This window comes from Abrus precatorius, unplaced genomic scaffold (assembly GCF_003935025.1).
Source record: "Abrus precatorius isolate BTA unplaced genomic scaffold, Abrus_2018 Scaffold10, whole genome shotgun sequence".
Taxonomy (NCBI): domain Eukaryota; kingdom Viridiplantae; phylum Streptophyta; class Magnoliopsida; order Fabales; family Fabaceae; genus Abrus; species Abrus precatorius.
The window spans coordinates 9,147,008-9,164,598 of record NW_020874292.1 but is presented as its reverse complement, the minus strand read 5'-3'; the positions used below and the strand labels follow the sequence as shown (position 1 = coordinate 9,164,598).

Below are 17,591 nucleotides of genomic sequence, written 5' to 3'. Positions count from 1 at the left end.
TAAATATTTAATTTAGTAAAATCAACAAAAAGTAATCATACATCAATTTCAAAAATATCTATAAAATACTAAACGGTCAAATAGGTGTCCTGTTAAATGAATAAAGATAATAACTTGTATAAGTAAATAGTGAATATTTTATTAACATAAATCTTACAATAAATAATGATATAAAAGAATTTAGTAATTAATATAACTGAAAATATGTCTTTGTTTTGAATAATTAAGACAAAAAAATGTATTAAAGGTTGGATTTATGTTAATTATTTTATTTATTGTATTCTTTAATATTATATTATTTATGTTAATTGTTAAATAAATGATACTATTTATTATTATTCTTTTAATATTACATTTTATCTTTGTAAAAAATAATGAGCTTAAAAATAAGAAATAAAATTTAAAATTTTAATTATCTAAAATATATTTTTTCTATTGTGAAATTAGTGTAATTATATGTTACTATTCCTTTTGAATTGTGTTGCATATACCTAAGTGTATGAATTTTCATATGTCGGAATGTATATATATAAAGGTTGTATGTTTGCTGAATTAGAAGGAGTGTGATTGTTGTGCCGTGTGATCATGTTGAATACAAAATACAGTGTGAGTTGAAGAATGATTATTAAGTGTGCTGTATGTAGAATAATTTAGAAAATATGGTTAAGAGTTAGTATTATTTCTCTCAGGAGAGAAATTTAGAATCTGGGTGTAGGGTATCTCGCTCAAGTTAGATCAATCTCGCTTAAGTGAGAACAGATAGGATTGCCTCAGCTGTAACCTTGCCTAGACGAGAAGGAATCTTGCTCAATTAAGAAGTGTGCTCGCTTAAGTGAGGTGTCACAAGAGTAATAGATAGCTCATACACGCAATCTCACCTAAGCGAGAATGTTGTTCGCTCAGGCAAGATATAGCTCATTCAAGCGATGTGTTGTTCGCTCAAGCAAGAATATAAAAAATTTGAGAGGTTTCACTGTTTGATTTTTTCGCCCAGGCGAGAGCAGATCGCTTAAACGAGAAATATCTCACTTAAGTGAGAGCGTGCAGGCTGGAGAGGTATTTAAGAGGACTCAGCATCCAGAAACTTCATTTTCTCACCAGACAACTTTTTTCTCTCTATTCTCTCTCTTATTACTTTTAAAGAAAACTTTCCTAAAGCCAAATTTCTCTCTGATCAAAGCGAGATCTTCTATTTCATTGAGATCTAAGTGAGTTCTTGAAACTTTATTTTCTATCTTTACTTTGTTTGTTATCCCTCTTTCTTAAGTGACTTATACCCTATCGTTTTGAGTAGATCTGAGCCGTTTGAATGGTATTTCATATTCAAACGCTTGATCTATCCCTTCAAGACTTACTAGAAGTTGATTTGAAAAAAACTCATTCTAAGTAAGGGGAGCTTACTCTAGTTAGCTTGATTTAATAAGCTAATATCGAAAGGTATAAATACACACACACACATATATATATAGGATAAAACCTAGGGTAAATATGATTGAGTTGTTTGATTATTGTTGATGAGTGAGATAAACCAGATTTGTTTTGTGATGGAGTTTTCTACTGTATTATTCAATGGTATAATATTTATAAGGTTGAGAAAACTGTCAAGAAGATGTTGTATATCATGTTGAGATCGATTGACAAATGTTATGAATAATATGTTTTGATGTTGATTATGTGATGTTGATAAAATTGTATGGAAATAGTGGTAGGTATATGTACTAGATAGTAGGCCAATGTGCTGAGTGGTAAGCAAAAGTGTCAAATAGTAGGTTCCTTCTGGATTCACTAGTGATGTGATATCAAATAGAACTGAGTTGTTGTCATTATGATTATTGTAATGGTTTATTAATATTATTTTTATCATCGTAATTTGTTGGCATTCAAAAAGTTAATATAAAGAAGTGGTATTGCAGAGTAAACGTTGAGGAATTATTGAATGATGAACTATATGAATAATTAGATTTATTTATTTCTCTATAATATTGTTTGTTATTATGTAAGCTCACCCTTGATATTTTGTGTGTGATAGGTGTGTCTGACAATGATCGTACTGTGGTACGTGAGCAAATGTGACAGGTTTTGCGGCTATTTCTCATGCTAGAAGGTTCAGCTGAGAAAAGCATGAAGTCTAGAGTTTTGTGGAGATTGTAAATTTTATTTTATTAGTCTAGGTCTGTTTAGAGGCTTTAGACTATTTAATTACAGTATTCGATAATGTAAATGTAATTATTATTATTCAAAAACATGTTTTTTAGCTCCTTGTAGAGCAATCTTGGTGTATATATATATATATATATATATATATATATATATATATATATATACATATTTATGTAAATTATTGTGTTTTATAAAAATGCATTGGAGCATTGTTATTTTGTTGAATGAGATATTGAAATACGAGTTAAAAATAATAATAATTTTTTACCCTAATCTATGAGTATATTATTCTATAAATAAATAATGAAATCAGAAACAGTAAAGTGAAATGTCATTGATCCTTTATAATAAAAAATTAGGTAATGACATCTATAAAATAAAATATATAAATAACATAAATATATTCTTTGTGTCTTTTTTATAATTATTATCCATTTCAATAATTAATTATATATAAAAAATGCCCTTCTATTTTTTTCTAAACACAACCTAAGTTGGGAAAAGGGCAAGGGAAAGAATTTTGAACCAAATTACTCACTGAAACAAGCGTTGAGGAAGCACTAGTATTTATTAAGACATTTTAGATCATATCAGTTAAGCATAGTTTTTGAAAAAAAAAAGTCTAGAAAATTATAATTGAGGAAGCACTAGTATTTATTAAGACATTTCAGATCAGATCAGTTAAGCATAGTTTTTTAATCTAGAAAATTATAATTTAAAAACTGTCAAATACTTGTAAAGGTATATATAGTTTATTAAAAATACTATTTTAAATTTTTAAAAAAATATTCTAACACTTTTGAGTGTTAATATACTTCACTTTTTTTATTATTTTAAGAATGACCATTTTAATTTAAGTAATAAATCAGATTTATTAAAATGATTAAAAAAAAATACTACTTAATATACTTGTTTTGAATAAACAAGAGTTTATTAGTACCCCCTTGAACAAATGCAATTACCTTATTACTCATTATTTTATTTTTTTGAGAGATGAGCTTGAAATTTTGAATAGAAAAAGGTGCAAAAGAATTTTCTTACACAATTAACTTCGCAAAACATGATCATGTTTTTTGTGCTTCTTTATGTGGAAGATGCTTTGAAAAAATGTTCATGGATTATATATTGAATTTCTTCATTTCTGACTTCATGTTATTTTCTTTTCAAATATACTTTTTAGTTATGCATTCTTTCTTATAATTTATTGGGTTCTATACCAATTTCCATAATATTTTTCTTTCAGTTACACTTTTCTAATTTACTATTGTTTGTAAGTTAATTATTAGTTTTAAATTAGCTAAAAAAATATGATATCTTATTCTTCTTTATTTTATCACTTTTATATTTTGTAATAAAAATACATTGTAACGAAGAATGAGCATAACCGATAAAAAGATGACAAAATGTCAACAAAATTCGTCACAATTAATATGTATGAGAAATTTCTTTGTTGAGATTTTGGGAAAGTAACACTTTAATTATATCTACATGTCAAAAGACGTTAGTCTTCAATTGTCAGAGATATCCTTAACCCGTACTTAAAAGAAAAGAAAAGAAAAATAAAGAAAAGATGATAAAATATATATCCTTAGAAAACTTACAGAATAAATTATTATAAAACAAACAAGTTAATATGTCGATTGAAAAATGTTGGTTGGATGATAAAAATAAAATAGAAAAATCACTTCAAATTAAATTGAGTGGGATCATATTAGAATCGAAAAATCAAACTAATTGTATGGTGAAATAAGAAAACCAAAACTTTCTTCTTCATGGACAATTTAATTCTATTTGCTTATCCCTGTCATGGCAGTGAGCAATGAAAACATTTCATGGAAGCTCCGTGATCTATTATCATTAGTTAACATTTGGTGAATAATTCAGTTTTATATATTAAGTTCGAGTCTACTCAATTTCTTTGTGTACTCTTTCTTTAATATATAACATTTGTCATTTTTTTAATCCTTTTACTAATTTTAATTTAATCTCCTAGAATTAATTAAGCATGTTTTTAAACATTGTTTTTATATATTTTACCCAAATTAAAAAAATATGTTCAATATACATGATATTTTTCTTTTTTAAAAACGTGCATGGATGATGTACATAGAAATGGCGGTGGATCATCCGAAAGGAAAAGTGGAAGCGCATCTTAATGTGTGGTTGGTGACGCCGTGGCTTCTGTTGCGTTTCAATTTGGAGTTTGAATCTCCACAATGAAAATTGTCTTTCACGCTAAGTTTTGACATCATAGCCCCTTCCCGTGAAAAGGACAACGACTAGTGTTAACCCTAGATTTAGTTCCGAAATCAATTAAAGCTAAATATAATGAAACTTTTCTTTTTTGTTAGAAAAAAGCAGCAGCAGCAGCAGAAGAAGAAGTAGGGAAAATGGAAATTATTCTTCGTTCTCAATCTTAGGTATATTACAGACTCAGCAAGTATTACTCATATAACCTAAATGAAGAATTAATGGTAAAGGGATATAAAATCTAAGCTTTATGAGAGACGTTGAGTAGGTTTCTTCTGCCCTAAAATGAGAATACTATTACTTTAAAAATTAGAAGAAAAACTTTTGTTAATTATATGATCTAACTAATTAACATAAAGTAGTTGGATACTGCTGTTTCAATAATGGTGGTTTTAGACTCTTCCAAAAAAATGGAAATATTTTTTGTACAATTTTAAAAGACAATTAAGAGATGTTAAATGTTTTATTTTTTGGATATATTTTTGGGACATGTATATACAAAAGAATATAAAATATAAGTAAAAAAAATACAAAAATCTACATAATATTTCATATAATGTTAATTTTATATTGTTTAAATAACAAAAATGAGAAAAGAAAAAACCTGCATAGCGAGCAATTTTGTAAAGAAACAGGTAAAGTTGATACAGCAGGGAGCTAGCGCACCCTTTATTTGAATCTTTAATAATAAATATGTCATCATATGTAACCTGGATTGATAAAAGCTAATAATCAGATTGTGAAGTATTCATTATGGCACATGAAGATTGAAGATCCATGTTGATCGAGATTCCCTTTCCATATATGCTTTCACTTTTTTTTCACACTGCTATTTCCGTTTTCATTCTTAATTCAAAAAGAACATTCTTTGCTAATTCGATGCACCAATTTAATTTTCTGGATGCATTAATAAATGAAAATTGGGCCACTCCTATAGTAATTAATTCTTCAATACTTAAACTACAATTTATTAACCCTTATATTGTATTTAAAAAATGTTGCTGGTTAGTGATAATTCACTTCCTCCATGTGCAAGGACGTGCTTTTTTTCACCCTTTGTGGGTTTTTTAACAAGTGCATAAGAGGGCTATCACTGACATGTGCAGAGACATCATTCTCCCCCACAAAGTATTCACCAGTTCCATATACACACAGCAGGTAGGTGAAGATCACTATGTGCAAAAATCTCTTGAAAAAGTTTTCAGACAAGCCCCACATGCTGCACCAAGCACTTATTATAAGCAAAGCGGTTCCAAAAAAAATTATAATAACTTTTTTGACACTGCCGACCAAAAGAAAAAGAAAAGAAAAGCCAAAAACTTGAAACACCATAGACAAAGACCCGTTTGGAGAGGGTAGCAGGCTTTGAGACAACTTGTTAACTTTGCCAACAAAAAGAATGCTTCAATCTTCAACACCCTTCACTGTCTATATTATATCCCTTTCTTCCTTTCCCTTTTTCTCTCTTGTGGAAACGTGCCACCACTGTACATTAAAGAGAAAACGTTTGCATGCGGGAATATAACCTTAGACTCCCTCTATACTCTATGCGTGCATCACAATGTTTCAGTACTCTGCTTCACACAGCCGCTTTTCTGCATCTTTTTATATATATACATACAAACATGGTCCAATTTATTTATTATTTATATGTTCTATGTTCACTCAAATCCAATCTGTCTCTCTATTCTATCATTTCTAGTTTTCTACAACATGTCTCTTTTTCTTGTCTCTCTCTTCCACCTTTTCGTTAACAAATTTGTTTTGTTAAAGTACAATAATGTCTTCTATATACTCTCTCAACATCCTTCTACTTGTCTTCACCTTCATCTCTGTGACATTTCACATAATATTCATAAGGAAGATAGTGGCAGTGCATGCCTAGCTAGCTTGACATGGGAAGGGTTTGCAGCAGACATTTCCTTAATCTAGAGGTGTCTTTTAGCTAACAGCAACCATGAATTTGAAGGCCTAAAATCCATCCATGGGGGAATTAAGCACTCTTGGTCCGAATCCTTTTCACTTCTTAGTAGATTGTTTCTTCTTTCACTTCTTTTTCTTTTTCTCTTTTGATGTGTGCAACCATGCATACAACTATGGAACTAGCGGTAGCTAGCTGCCATGTTGTCAAGTTCATTCTGATTTATCGTTGTACCTTTTACTATTAGGCTACAGCTTAATTTGTAGATGAGTGAATAGATGACTAGTACTGAAAAATCGTCGTGTTGAGTTGAAGTGTTACTATACCTTAGATTTGAGAATGTAAACGTTTCGCTTGCCACTGATTTTCATATAATAACATTTTCTAGATTTACTGTAGTTTCTTCTTGCTGTTAATCTTTCTTGTGTATTTGATTATTCTATAATATTTGCTAATATTTTGATGAGTTCTCGGTAAGTTAATTAATTATGACAACAGCCACTTACGGGAGTAATCACTTGATACTTTGATAACCCCAAATAAAATGATGCGGTTATGATTATCCTTACTTGGTATACATAGCTATGCATACGTACGTATTTGTCCATTATATATATAAACTCAATAACTGATGAAAATCTATGTAGATCGCATTTTGTGAAAACAAATTAAATAAAATCTATATGGTGCGCAGTGCAAGAAATTAAAATGGAAGCTTCAATTTAATTTGATGATATGTTGAGATGTGATTTTCGGACTTTAGATCATATCCAGAAGAATATGAATTCAACTAAAAGAACTGATTATTTTCCATCTTTTTTGGTGGTTAAATTTTAATTAATGAGGAGTTGCATGTCAAGAAAAAAACACATCTAGATTATTCTTCCAAACAAGTTAGTGGTATTATATGAGCTAATTAAGCTTTGGAAAGAAACCAAAGAAAAACATGTAGATTATTTCAACTAAAAGAACTGCTTATTTTTCATCAAGATTTTTCTTCCAAACAAGTTAATGGTACTGTATGAGCTAATTAAGCTTTGGAAAGAAACCAAAGAAAGAATATGTGTGAAAGCAGTTTTACATATAGAAGCTAGAAAATACATGTCAGGCTTCCAGCTGATTAATTTGCCTACTGTTCTAGCCTTGTAGGTATTGATCCCAGTAAACATCATGATCTATGAGTTGACTCTTGGGGTTCTAATCAACTTTACCATACACTTAATTTGAATGTATTTCAACTAAGACTGGCTTTTCAGTGTTGATCGGTATACAATTACAAATATGATGAGTTTAAAGGAACATAGACTTTCCTTTTGCTTTTCTTTAATCATGAAAAGGTTTGGTTGACTATGGTTATATGTTCCGAATGTGCCTACTGAATCCTGGGCAGGCTCCACCTACGAGATACATCCTATAATCAAAACATGATAAAGCTCATTTTTATCGTTGTAATCATTTGTGTCTTTAGTTTTTGTTTTTTGTTGTTTGATTTTTGCTTTTTCATTACCTTAATGATGATAGGCAACTGAAATGTCAATTTGAGCACGGCCTTCAAAATAAATAAGCAATCTGTCTCTATATTTGGCGCACCATTTTCATGTAGGATAAAATTATTATTAAGTATACAGATATTTAAGGGTGGATAATTCCTTACTTTCTCATTTTGTAAATAAAGTTACTTTAAAAAAATCTCCATTTATTGATATATATATATATATATATATATATTACTTACAAATGAGTTTTTATGTAACATTTATTTCATTAAAATTTTTCATTTATAATTGGACTCATCATTTCAAATAATAATTTTGACTCTATAATTGATAGCAAAAATAAAACATTGAAACTTATTTTCTTGCTATTGTGGGCATGTTCTGGACATTATGAAAATAGACCACAATTCACATTTCCTTCACTGTGCCTGGTCTATAATAATTTAATTAATATGATCTATTGCTAATTCGAGTGAATAAATATTTTCAGCTAAGATTTTTTTCTACAGTTGGAAGTGACATGCATGTAAAAAGGAATATCCAATCCATGATTTTAACTTTAAATGCATAGCTTAAGATTTTGGCTGTGTTATCTATTCAAAGAAAATAAGATTTTCTCACACTAATATAAGTTTAAAAATTTTTATATTTAATCTAAACTTTTCATTTAACTTATATCAAATTTTTAGATTTATAACAGTGTAAAAAAAATTTTCTCCATATATATATATATATATAAGGCATGTATAAACCTACAAATAATATGTTATATGGGATCAAATAAGTATTCATTTAATCTATGTATATTATTTTTTTATGAGATTTTAATTTTAGTTCTATAATTTTTTTTGTTTTAGTCTTTAAATTTAGTCTTTTTTTTTTAATCTTAAGTGATAATGCGATTGACTAAGAGGTAATAGAAACTAAAACTTAAAAAAATTAAACAACTAAAATTAAAACATCACAAAAATATAACTTATAAAATTCCTTTTAATTTTAAGTGCATAAGTACTGCTATTAGATCTGGCCACTTGATAATTATGGCATGGGTATTATATGTGGACCCATAGAATTTTCCTTGTGATATTTTACCTTACTTTTGGGTCAAAAACTTTACCTTACATTTTTGTTTTTGAAAATAAAGCTATACCTTCGTGTATTATTAGATCTGCGTAAGCCCAAAATCCCTGGCCCAAAGGGAGCATGACCAAGGAAAAATAGAATGTCCCTATAAGAACTTTCCAATTTCTGATGTACAACAAACTGGTTTTTTTTTTTTTCACCAACAATAACAATTTGGGGTTGGGATTTTCTGCACTGAAAACCCTAGTAAGCAACGGGCGTTATCTTAAAAATGAATAATTTTAGTGGTAAAGTAAGAGCGACAAAGAAAATAAGGATCGAAATTTGTAAAAACTACAGCCTTTCTCACTCTTCCAATTCTCGCCTCTTCTCTTAGGGGAAAAAAAAATAAAAATCAATAATTTAAATTTTTTTTACCTTTTATATTTATAATTCTTCCTAAGTATTAAACAAAATTAATTATAATTTATTTTTAACATAATATATATATATATATAAAAATCTAAAATTTTTTCATACTAATATAAATCTAAAAATTTTTATATTCGATTTGAATCTTTTATTTAACTTACATCTAATTAATTATAATTTATTATTTTACTTACTATTAAATATAAATTAAATAAAAATTTATAGTATAAATTTTTTAAAATTTTTTAATGTAAAAAGATTATATATATATATATATATATAAAAGAATATAATATTTACTTTATAAAATATTAACACTTTTAACAAAACTCCTTACAAGCGAAAAAGGTGTATCCTTGTTAGGAAGTGGAAATAGATCAAATTCTTACAGGAGGATAGTACATTACCTCAATCACATTAGGATTAACTCGAGACAAAATTATATATTAAATGCCCGTGTGTTTTATTTTATAATAAATATATATAATTTAATAATTAAATAACAAGATTTTATATATTTTAAATAATTATATATATAATGAAATTATTTTAAATTATAATATTTAAAAAAAATATTTTCACTTAAATCTATTATTATAAATAATATATATCAAAATGATAATAATTAAATAAAATTAAATAATTTTGAAATATAATTTATTTTAAATTAATTGTATAGTGTAAAAAAAACTTTTAACTCATATGTTAACAATCAATATATATTTAATAACTATAATTTAGGAGATGATCCCTGAAAAGTAAATTTTAAAGTTAAAAAATAAAAATTAATTTTTTTATAAATATAAGAATATATATTTATCAAAAATATAAAAATTTATATAAAGTAATAAAACAAAATTAAATAACAATTTCAATCTCTAAAATTTTAAATAAAATTAAAAAATATATAAATAAAAAATTACTATAATAAAAAAAGTGTAATCTACATATAATTTTTGATTAATTTTAATCTTAAAATGATTTACTTTCCAAGTAATAAACTTTCATTTATTAGTTTCATAAATAATTTACTTTCATTTATTAAAAAATTCTTTTAAGATTGATAAGTTTGTTTATTATTGTTGTTTTTACTTCGCTTCATGTATTAAATTTTATTATAATACTTTAAGATTATATATTTATTGATTTATTTAAAAAGGTAAGTTTGCTGGTTTACAATAGGTTTATACTTTTAGATATATTTTTTACTTATTTAAAATATCTTATTATATGATAAATGTTTAGACTAGATAAGACTTCTTAAAAAATTAAAATAGGTAAAAATAAATAAACCTTGGACACCAAAATAATAATAAGTTTTTAGGAAAGAATAGTAAAAAGTTATTTTAAATTTTTTTCCTTTATATCCAACAATAATTTTGAAAAGTCATACAAAGATGAAAATAGACACATATATTAGATACAAAGATCATAATAAAAAATAGTTATATAAAAACTAAAATAAAAAATTATAAAATAATAGTTATGACATGTAATAATTGTAAAAATTATTTTTTTATTCAGATTTAGAAAAATGTATTGGTTTAGAATTTCATAGAATTTTAAAAGACTTTTTTAAAGTAAAAAAGTCTATTAGTATTTAATTAAAATTTTATGTCACTTAAAAACAATCTACTAGTATTCAATCTGGATTTTTAAGATTTTTTAGAGTCTATTAAAATATATTGATATTCATTTAAGACTTTTTACAACTGAAAAACAATTCATTGATATTAAAAAATATTAAGATTTTAAAGTATTGTTGTATTAAAGGGATTTTGAAGGACTTTTAATTAGTGATATCTATAAATACTAAATTCATAAAACAATTTCATCCAAACCTATTAGATTTTAAAAGATTGTTTGAAGTGACTATTCAAGTGCTTCAAAAAATTTTAGGTAAGTTTTTTATCTTTTTTTTTCTATGCTTATGTCTTCTCCATTGTTTTCTCTGCTAATAATAATACACTATTGTTCATATATAATATTGTACTACTGTTCCTATTCAATTCTTTTATTTGGTGAAAACGTAAATGAGAGTGTTATTGACTTACTCTATTTTGCTTTATTTAGTTGAGTTTATTTTTCAAATATATAACACAGAACATGCTTGAAATTTTAACTTTTAAGTAGTAATTTTTTTATAACATACGTCAAGAAAAGGGAAAGGTGAAAGGTAAAAGGTAAAATTGATATCACAAAATATATTAGCCATTTTTAATTTTAATTTAGAATTCATGTACATTTTTAGTGGGTAGGAGGGTTCAACTTATGATTATAAGTTACTAAATGATGCTATAATAAGAAGGAATGGACTTAAAGTGAGTAAAGGTAAGTGCTTATTTTAAATAATAATAATTATATTATTATTATTATTATACTAATATTATATACATTGCATATATTATTCGGTAAATGTTTCTTGGTGGATTGTAGATTTCCTAACCGATGCCAATTTTTAGCTTCATTTTGAGGTATAAGATATTTTTTACAAGTTTTGCAGGTCAGGGTAATAACCCTGAAAATGAGAAAGAATTGTTCAATATTTATCATGTGTCTTTAAAGAATGTAATCGAGAAAATGTTTGGTATTTTAAATCAAGGTTCACAATTTTTAAGTCAGCACCTCCATTTTTATTTAAGATATAAGTAGAAACTTGTGTTAGCATGTTCAGCGCTACATAACTTTCTTTACAAAGAATGTCATTCTAATTAATTTTTAATTGAACCGATGGATGAACCTTTATCTTTAACATTATCGGTTAATAAAGATCATAATTTTAATCCTATTATTCACACCCAAAAGATGCTAATACTTGGAGGACTAGTATAACTATAGATATGTGGGTGAATGTTATTTAGGAGGACATATATTACGGATAATTATTATTATTATTTATCCAAACATTGTTCTTTTTTATTATTTTTGTCTTTGACTCTTTTTAAATTTGAATGTATAAAAAAATCTTGAACTATGTCAAAAATTTATGAAATTCTGCAAAGTTCACAAAGTCTGCAAAATCTATTAAAATCTTAACTTATAAGTCTTGCAGAATCCATTAAAATCTTGATTTTAAAGTCTTGCAAAATCCTGCAAAATCTTAAAAGTCATGAAAATTCTATAAAGTCTTAAAAGTCGCCCCCTTATATACATTTTTTTTCTAGAAATATCCTATTAACAATTTAAATTTTATATAAGAGTTAGAAAATTTATTAGGTCTTTGTTTTAAAAAATTAAATTTAAAATATTGAATATAATTAATAATTTAATATTATATGTTCAAATTATTCATAATCATAAAATTTATATTGTAAATTATGTAGTACCTTAAAAAATTTCCAGAGTACTCTATATAAAAAGCTCTAACCAATAATATTTAGGTATGTGCTCAAATAATAAATTTATTTAATAATAAATTATTATATTTATTATATTTGAACAAGTTGAAGAGTGGTTATAATACAATAAAAAATAAACAAATTAAAATTTAAAAATAAAATAATAATATTATATTAATATATTTTTATATTCTTAATTATATTATTATTAATATTTAATTATTTAATTATTATATTATGTTATAATAAATAAAAATTACTTAAATATAAATTATATTTTATTTAAAATTGAAAATTTATCAAAAATAATAAAAAATAAAATAAAAAATTTAATATAGAATATATATAATAATAATAATAAAATTATATAATAAATAATATAATTTTAAATAAATCATATATAATAATAATTTTTTAACTTGTTATGTATTTTCTTTTTATTGGTATAAATTTTTAGATACTTTACCTGTAAAAAAATTTTAAGCTACCCCAATTTACATATGTAATGAGAAATAAATTAACAATTCTAAAATAAAACAAAGAAGTGGTTAATTTGGCAACATATCCTGGGAGAGAAGAAGGGATTAAAAAATGATTTAAAAAAAGCTGCTTGTCAGTCATCCACAGTGAATCTTTGTGTGTCAGAAAAGAGGTGAGAGTGTGAGAAGCTAAGGAAATGAAGTGAGCAAGCAAAACACACACGAGCACAGTAACAGACCTTATGAGCGATGATGAATCATATTGACGGCAAACAAAGTCTTGTGCTGTGTTGTTGTTTGCCTTTACTTCACAAGCATTCATTCACACCCTTTTCCCTCTCTTCAATTCACAATTCACAACCAAACCGTTTTCTTCTACAAAGTAGAAAGAACTTAATATCATCATGGACTTGGACTTCAGAGCTTCCACTATTCATTCTACCAATCACTTCTCTTCTCTCCGACCTTCTCGCTTTCACTCTGGTACTCCCTTCCTTCCCATTTTCACTTCACTTGTGCATTTCGTTTTTTCTTGCTCTATTGGGTATCCCTGGTTTTTCTTCTTATTTTTCCTTTTTATATGACTTTCCCATTTCCTTGGTGGGTACAAGTGAGGGAGAAAAGAGAACCCATTTGAGTTGCATTGGACTCTTTTGAGGAATTGAATAAAAAGCCTATATACCCTTTTGCTATGATTAACTTGTGTTAGCTCAGTTTAGTGTCAGAGTTCCGTTTTTTGTTTTATTTTGCTTTCATTGTTACCAGTGAGTACCTCCCACTTGGAACTACGCGTTCTGGGCTTTGCTATGTTGCTCTAATGATTTTTCAGAAGCGGTTAAATTTGAAAATTTGTCATTGTTTCTAAGGTTTGTTTGCCAATAACTGTGTTACAAGTGGACCTCATTTGCATGTAACCGTTTCCTTTGGAGAGTGTGCATTTCATGGCAGATGCAAGAGACAGCGAAGATATACTCTGGCTTTAATGGTGATCCAAATTTCTTTTCTTTATTTAATTAGAAAATTAATTCGAGATTCTGTTTATGGGAAGTTCAAGAATTAATTAATATAATAGAAAAAGGGCCACTTAGCGGGCTTATCTAAGCTTCTATATATGCTTCTCTTACCATACAAACTAGTACTTCCAAAGCCTTCAAAGCAATAGATGAAGAGAAAAAGTTCAGTTTTTATGATACTTTAATCTCGTAGAGGAGAATTGGATAGTGATGACGAAGGAGGGAGATTCGGCAAACGATCACCCTGAAGTTGGTTCCTTTGGGGTGCACCTGGATAGGCTCAAGTTGGAGTTGTCCTACATTAATCAAGGGATTCAATCTTATATACTGGGGCAGAGAATCAATGGAAATTGGGGGGCTGAAAGATATGATGTTGAGGAGGAAGTTGATGAAAAAACACAATCCGATTATCCTGATTATGATGGAGGTGAAATTGAAAAAATTTTAATTTTAAATTGTGTTTATGTGGTTTTTTTTTTGCTTAACAATTGGGACATAGCAAAGATAAAAAAAAAAATGTTGGTGCCTTAGACATTAATCCTGATTAAAAGGTTCTGATCTATCAATTTTCTTGTGCATGAATGTTTTGATATTTGGTATTTTTTTGGATAGATTTGATCCTTGGGCCGTCCTGAATTTTGCATGTGGCCTGGAAATTTCTTGTTTAAGGGTGGTGAACAATTAAACCTTCTCCTTGTCATCGTGTTTTTCAAAATGAGGGGGATTATTGTGCAACCCTCCAAATCCTCCATTTCTTTTACAAATAAAAAGTTCCCCTGATATAGAGAATTTTGGGATGATTTTAAACATCCAAATATAAGGGAAATTAAGTTTATTGCTTGAACTCCTATTGTCTTACCTCTATTTTCCCCTCCTAACACCCAAACATACCATAAAGAGCATAAGGGAATCTTAGCACCGTTCTTTTTCCTTCTTGCTAGTATTTTGTGAGCTTGTGCATTTGTGCAGTGCATAACTACAGTTCATTAATTTTTCCTATTGCTCTTTTCTTTAGAGATGTACCTTTTATGGCATTTAAAATGGAGTTTTTTGTGCAGTGCATTTGTGCTGACATGGATCCCTTTTAAACCATGCAGAAAGTTATTCAGTGATTAATTACACAGATGAGGAGGATAATGCTCAATCTCTTATTCAATGTCCTTTCTGTGATTTTGAGATTGATTTTTCATTGGAAGAGATGCATTACTATGACCCACAAAATATGGTATGACAGTTCTGAATTTTAAAATTTTATATACAGCAGAAATTATTGCTAACACCATATATCATGCTCATGCTTTACACCTTTGTTAGACTAAGTTTTGTTTTCCAAATTTACTTGATGAATCAGTAAATTAACCAGTGACTTTGTTGTAACTTATAAATGTTAGTTCCTTGGTTAAATGTAGTTTTATTTCAAACTAAACTGAAATTTTATATCTGCTTAATAGTGCGCTGTTCTGATCTGATTAAAAGGGATAAGGATAATGATAAAGTGAACCAGCAACCATTTTTGTTAAACACTAAGGAAGAATAAGAATGCATGTCTATCTGAACATTTCACTCAGGTAATCAAGTTATAATTGAAGTTTGAAATCTGATTGATAGTTCAATGTTCCTATATCAGCTTTGTCCTATGTGTGATGAAGAATTAGGTGAGGATGCAATCAGGGTTGCACAGCATTCAAGCTCATGGAAGGTATATGCTGCTTATATTGAAATTTTGTGTTCTAAATGTAGACTAGCTTGCTTTTGGTTTTAGGAGAACTTGATTCTTGCCTAAATTCAATATGTTAATGTAATGATCTATACTTTCTATAGCAAACTTGGAAGAGTGACAAATCTAGCGTCTCGTCTGATAATTCGGTAGTGCTGGACAAGAAACTTCATGCTAGGGGAAGCAAACATGAACCAATGCCTGATCCAATTTTGCCACCGAATGTCTGCGATGCATCTGTTCCAAACTCCAGCAGTTTCCATCCTGGTGAAGGTTCCTCCTACAATACCTCAGACATTTCCAATGCAAAAAGGTTTGATCCTTCTTTCCATCTATATTTTGTAATGGTTGTATGTTTGTATGACAAAAAGGAGCAAACATGAGAAACTTATTGGTTGAAGTTCAAAGCATTAAAATAATGTAGTTAAAAATTAACCGTTCTTTCCTTTGTAGTCTTTGTTAATATCCTGTTCTTGGAAATGTTATAAATGTAGAAATATAAGTAATTTCGCCAGTATCAACAAAACTAATAATTGAAGTAGTCTGTCTGACTTTAATATTATTGTAACTCATTCATTGTCCTCTACATCCAAAAATAAAGTGCTTCTAATGATACAGGGAATTGTATAGCTGATCATGATATCTTAGTTTCCAAATTGTTGTATTTTATACTACATTTCTAAATCATCTATGCATTGTGGATCTACAATGTATATCACTTGGAGTTTATTCATAAGTAGGTTATCAATAGTCTACATTCTATTGATGATGTGACATTACATATATGAAACAAAACAAACTATATCTGCTTTGGGATTTTTACTTTATTCTTTCCATTTGAAGGTTACTTGGGGGGGGGGGGGGTTGTGCACATGTACTGACTCCCACATAGAGATTGTTTTTCTGCAGCTCTTGCTCTAATTCTAACTTTGCATAGACCTAGATGTTAACTATATTATAATGGCTATTTATAGGACAACGTAACAAAGTTTACTCAGTAATTTAGCAATTCTTCCTGTCTTTCTGAATATGAAAGCCAGCATCCCCTAACTGTGACTGTGATGTGACACCCTCATCTACTGCACTGGTCTTGTTGAACTTTGGTTTCTTAAATATTTGTAACGAATAGCATTCCAAAACTTATGAATCAAATATTTGTTGCATTGAATCACGAGGACTTTTTATAAATTATAAGCATATGGTGCAGATCCTGCATTTGATGCTGAATAAACCTAGTGGCAATATATACTGTTTTCAAAATAGGAATAGAAATGAGCTTTATGCAAAGTTGGTGGTGTTTTGTTTGCAGCACTGGAACAGATGCAGCACCGGATATGGTAGGTGATGCGCAGGATAACGAAGAGAGAAAGATGAGGGCATGTTTTGTTCAAGAATTGGTATTATCTACCTTATTCTGAGAAATATGGTCTTAGAATTTATAGACACAGTCATGCATTGCTAGCTGATACTTTCATCTTCAGATTGCTCTCCTAAAAACTAAAGCTGGGTTTTATTGTGGTGCATGAGTTTAGATAACTAATCTAAGCATTGTACAAAATGGATGGTTGCCGTCAGTGCGTATTGTTTGGTTTTGAAAACATTGGAGTTGGAGAATATTCATTTTCTCAAATATTTTCTGTTTTTGAATGGAACTCAAAGTTTAGAAGTAATATTAGATTCTAACTAACGTGGTAAACGCGATTAAAGTTTACATTCGTCATGT

At 27.9% G+C, this 17,591-nt stretch overlaps 1 protein-coding gene across 1 annotated transcript; it reads left to right on the top strand.

Moving 5' to 3' along the window:
• Window positions 1–14,361: 14,361 nt before the first annotated feature.
• Window positions 14,362–17,286, top strand: LOC113851017 (protein DEHYDRATION-INDUCED 19 homolog 3-like). Its single transcript, XM_027481512.1, has 5 exons — window positions 14,362–14,578; window positions 15,249–15,376; window positions 15,779–15,850; window positions 15,973–16,181; window positions 17,178–17,286. Exons 1-5 carry the CDS (start codon window positions 14,362–14,364, stop codon window positions 17,284–17,286), a joined length of 735 nt encoding a protein of 244 aa, XP_027337313.1.
• Window positions 17,287–17,591: the final 305 nt, after the last annotated feature.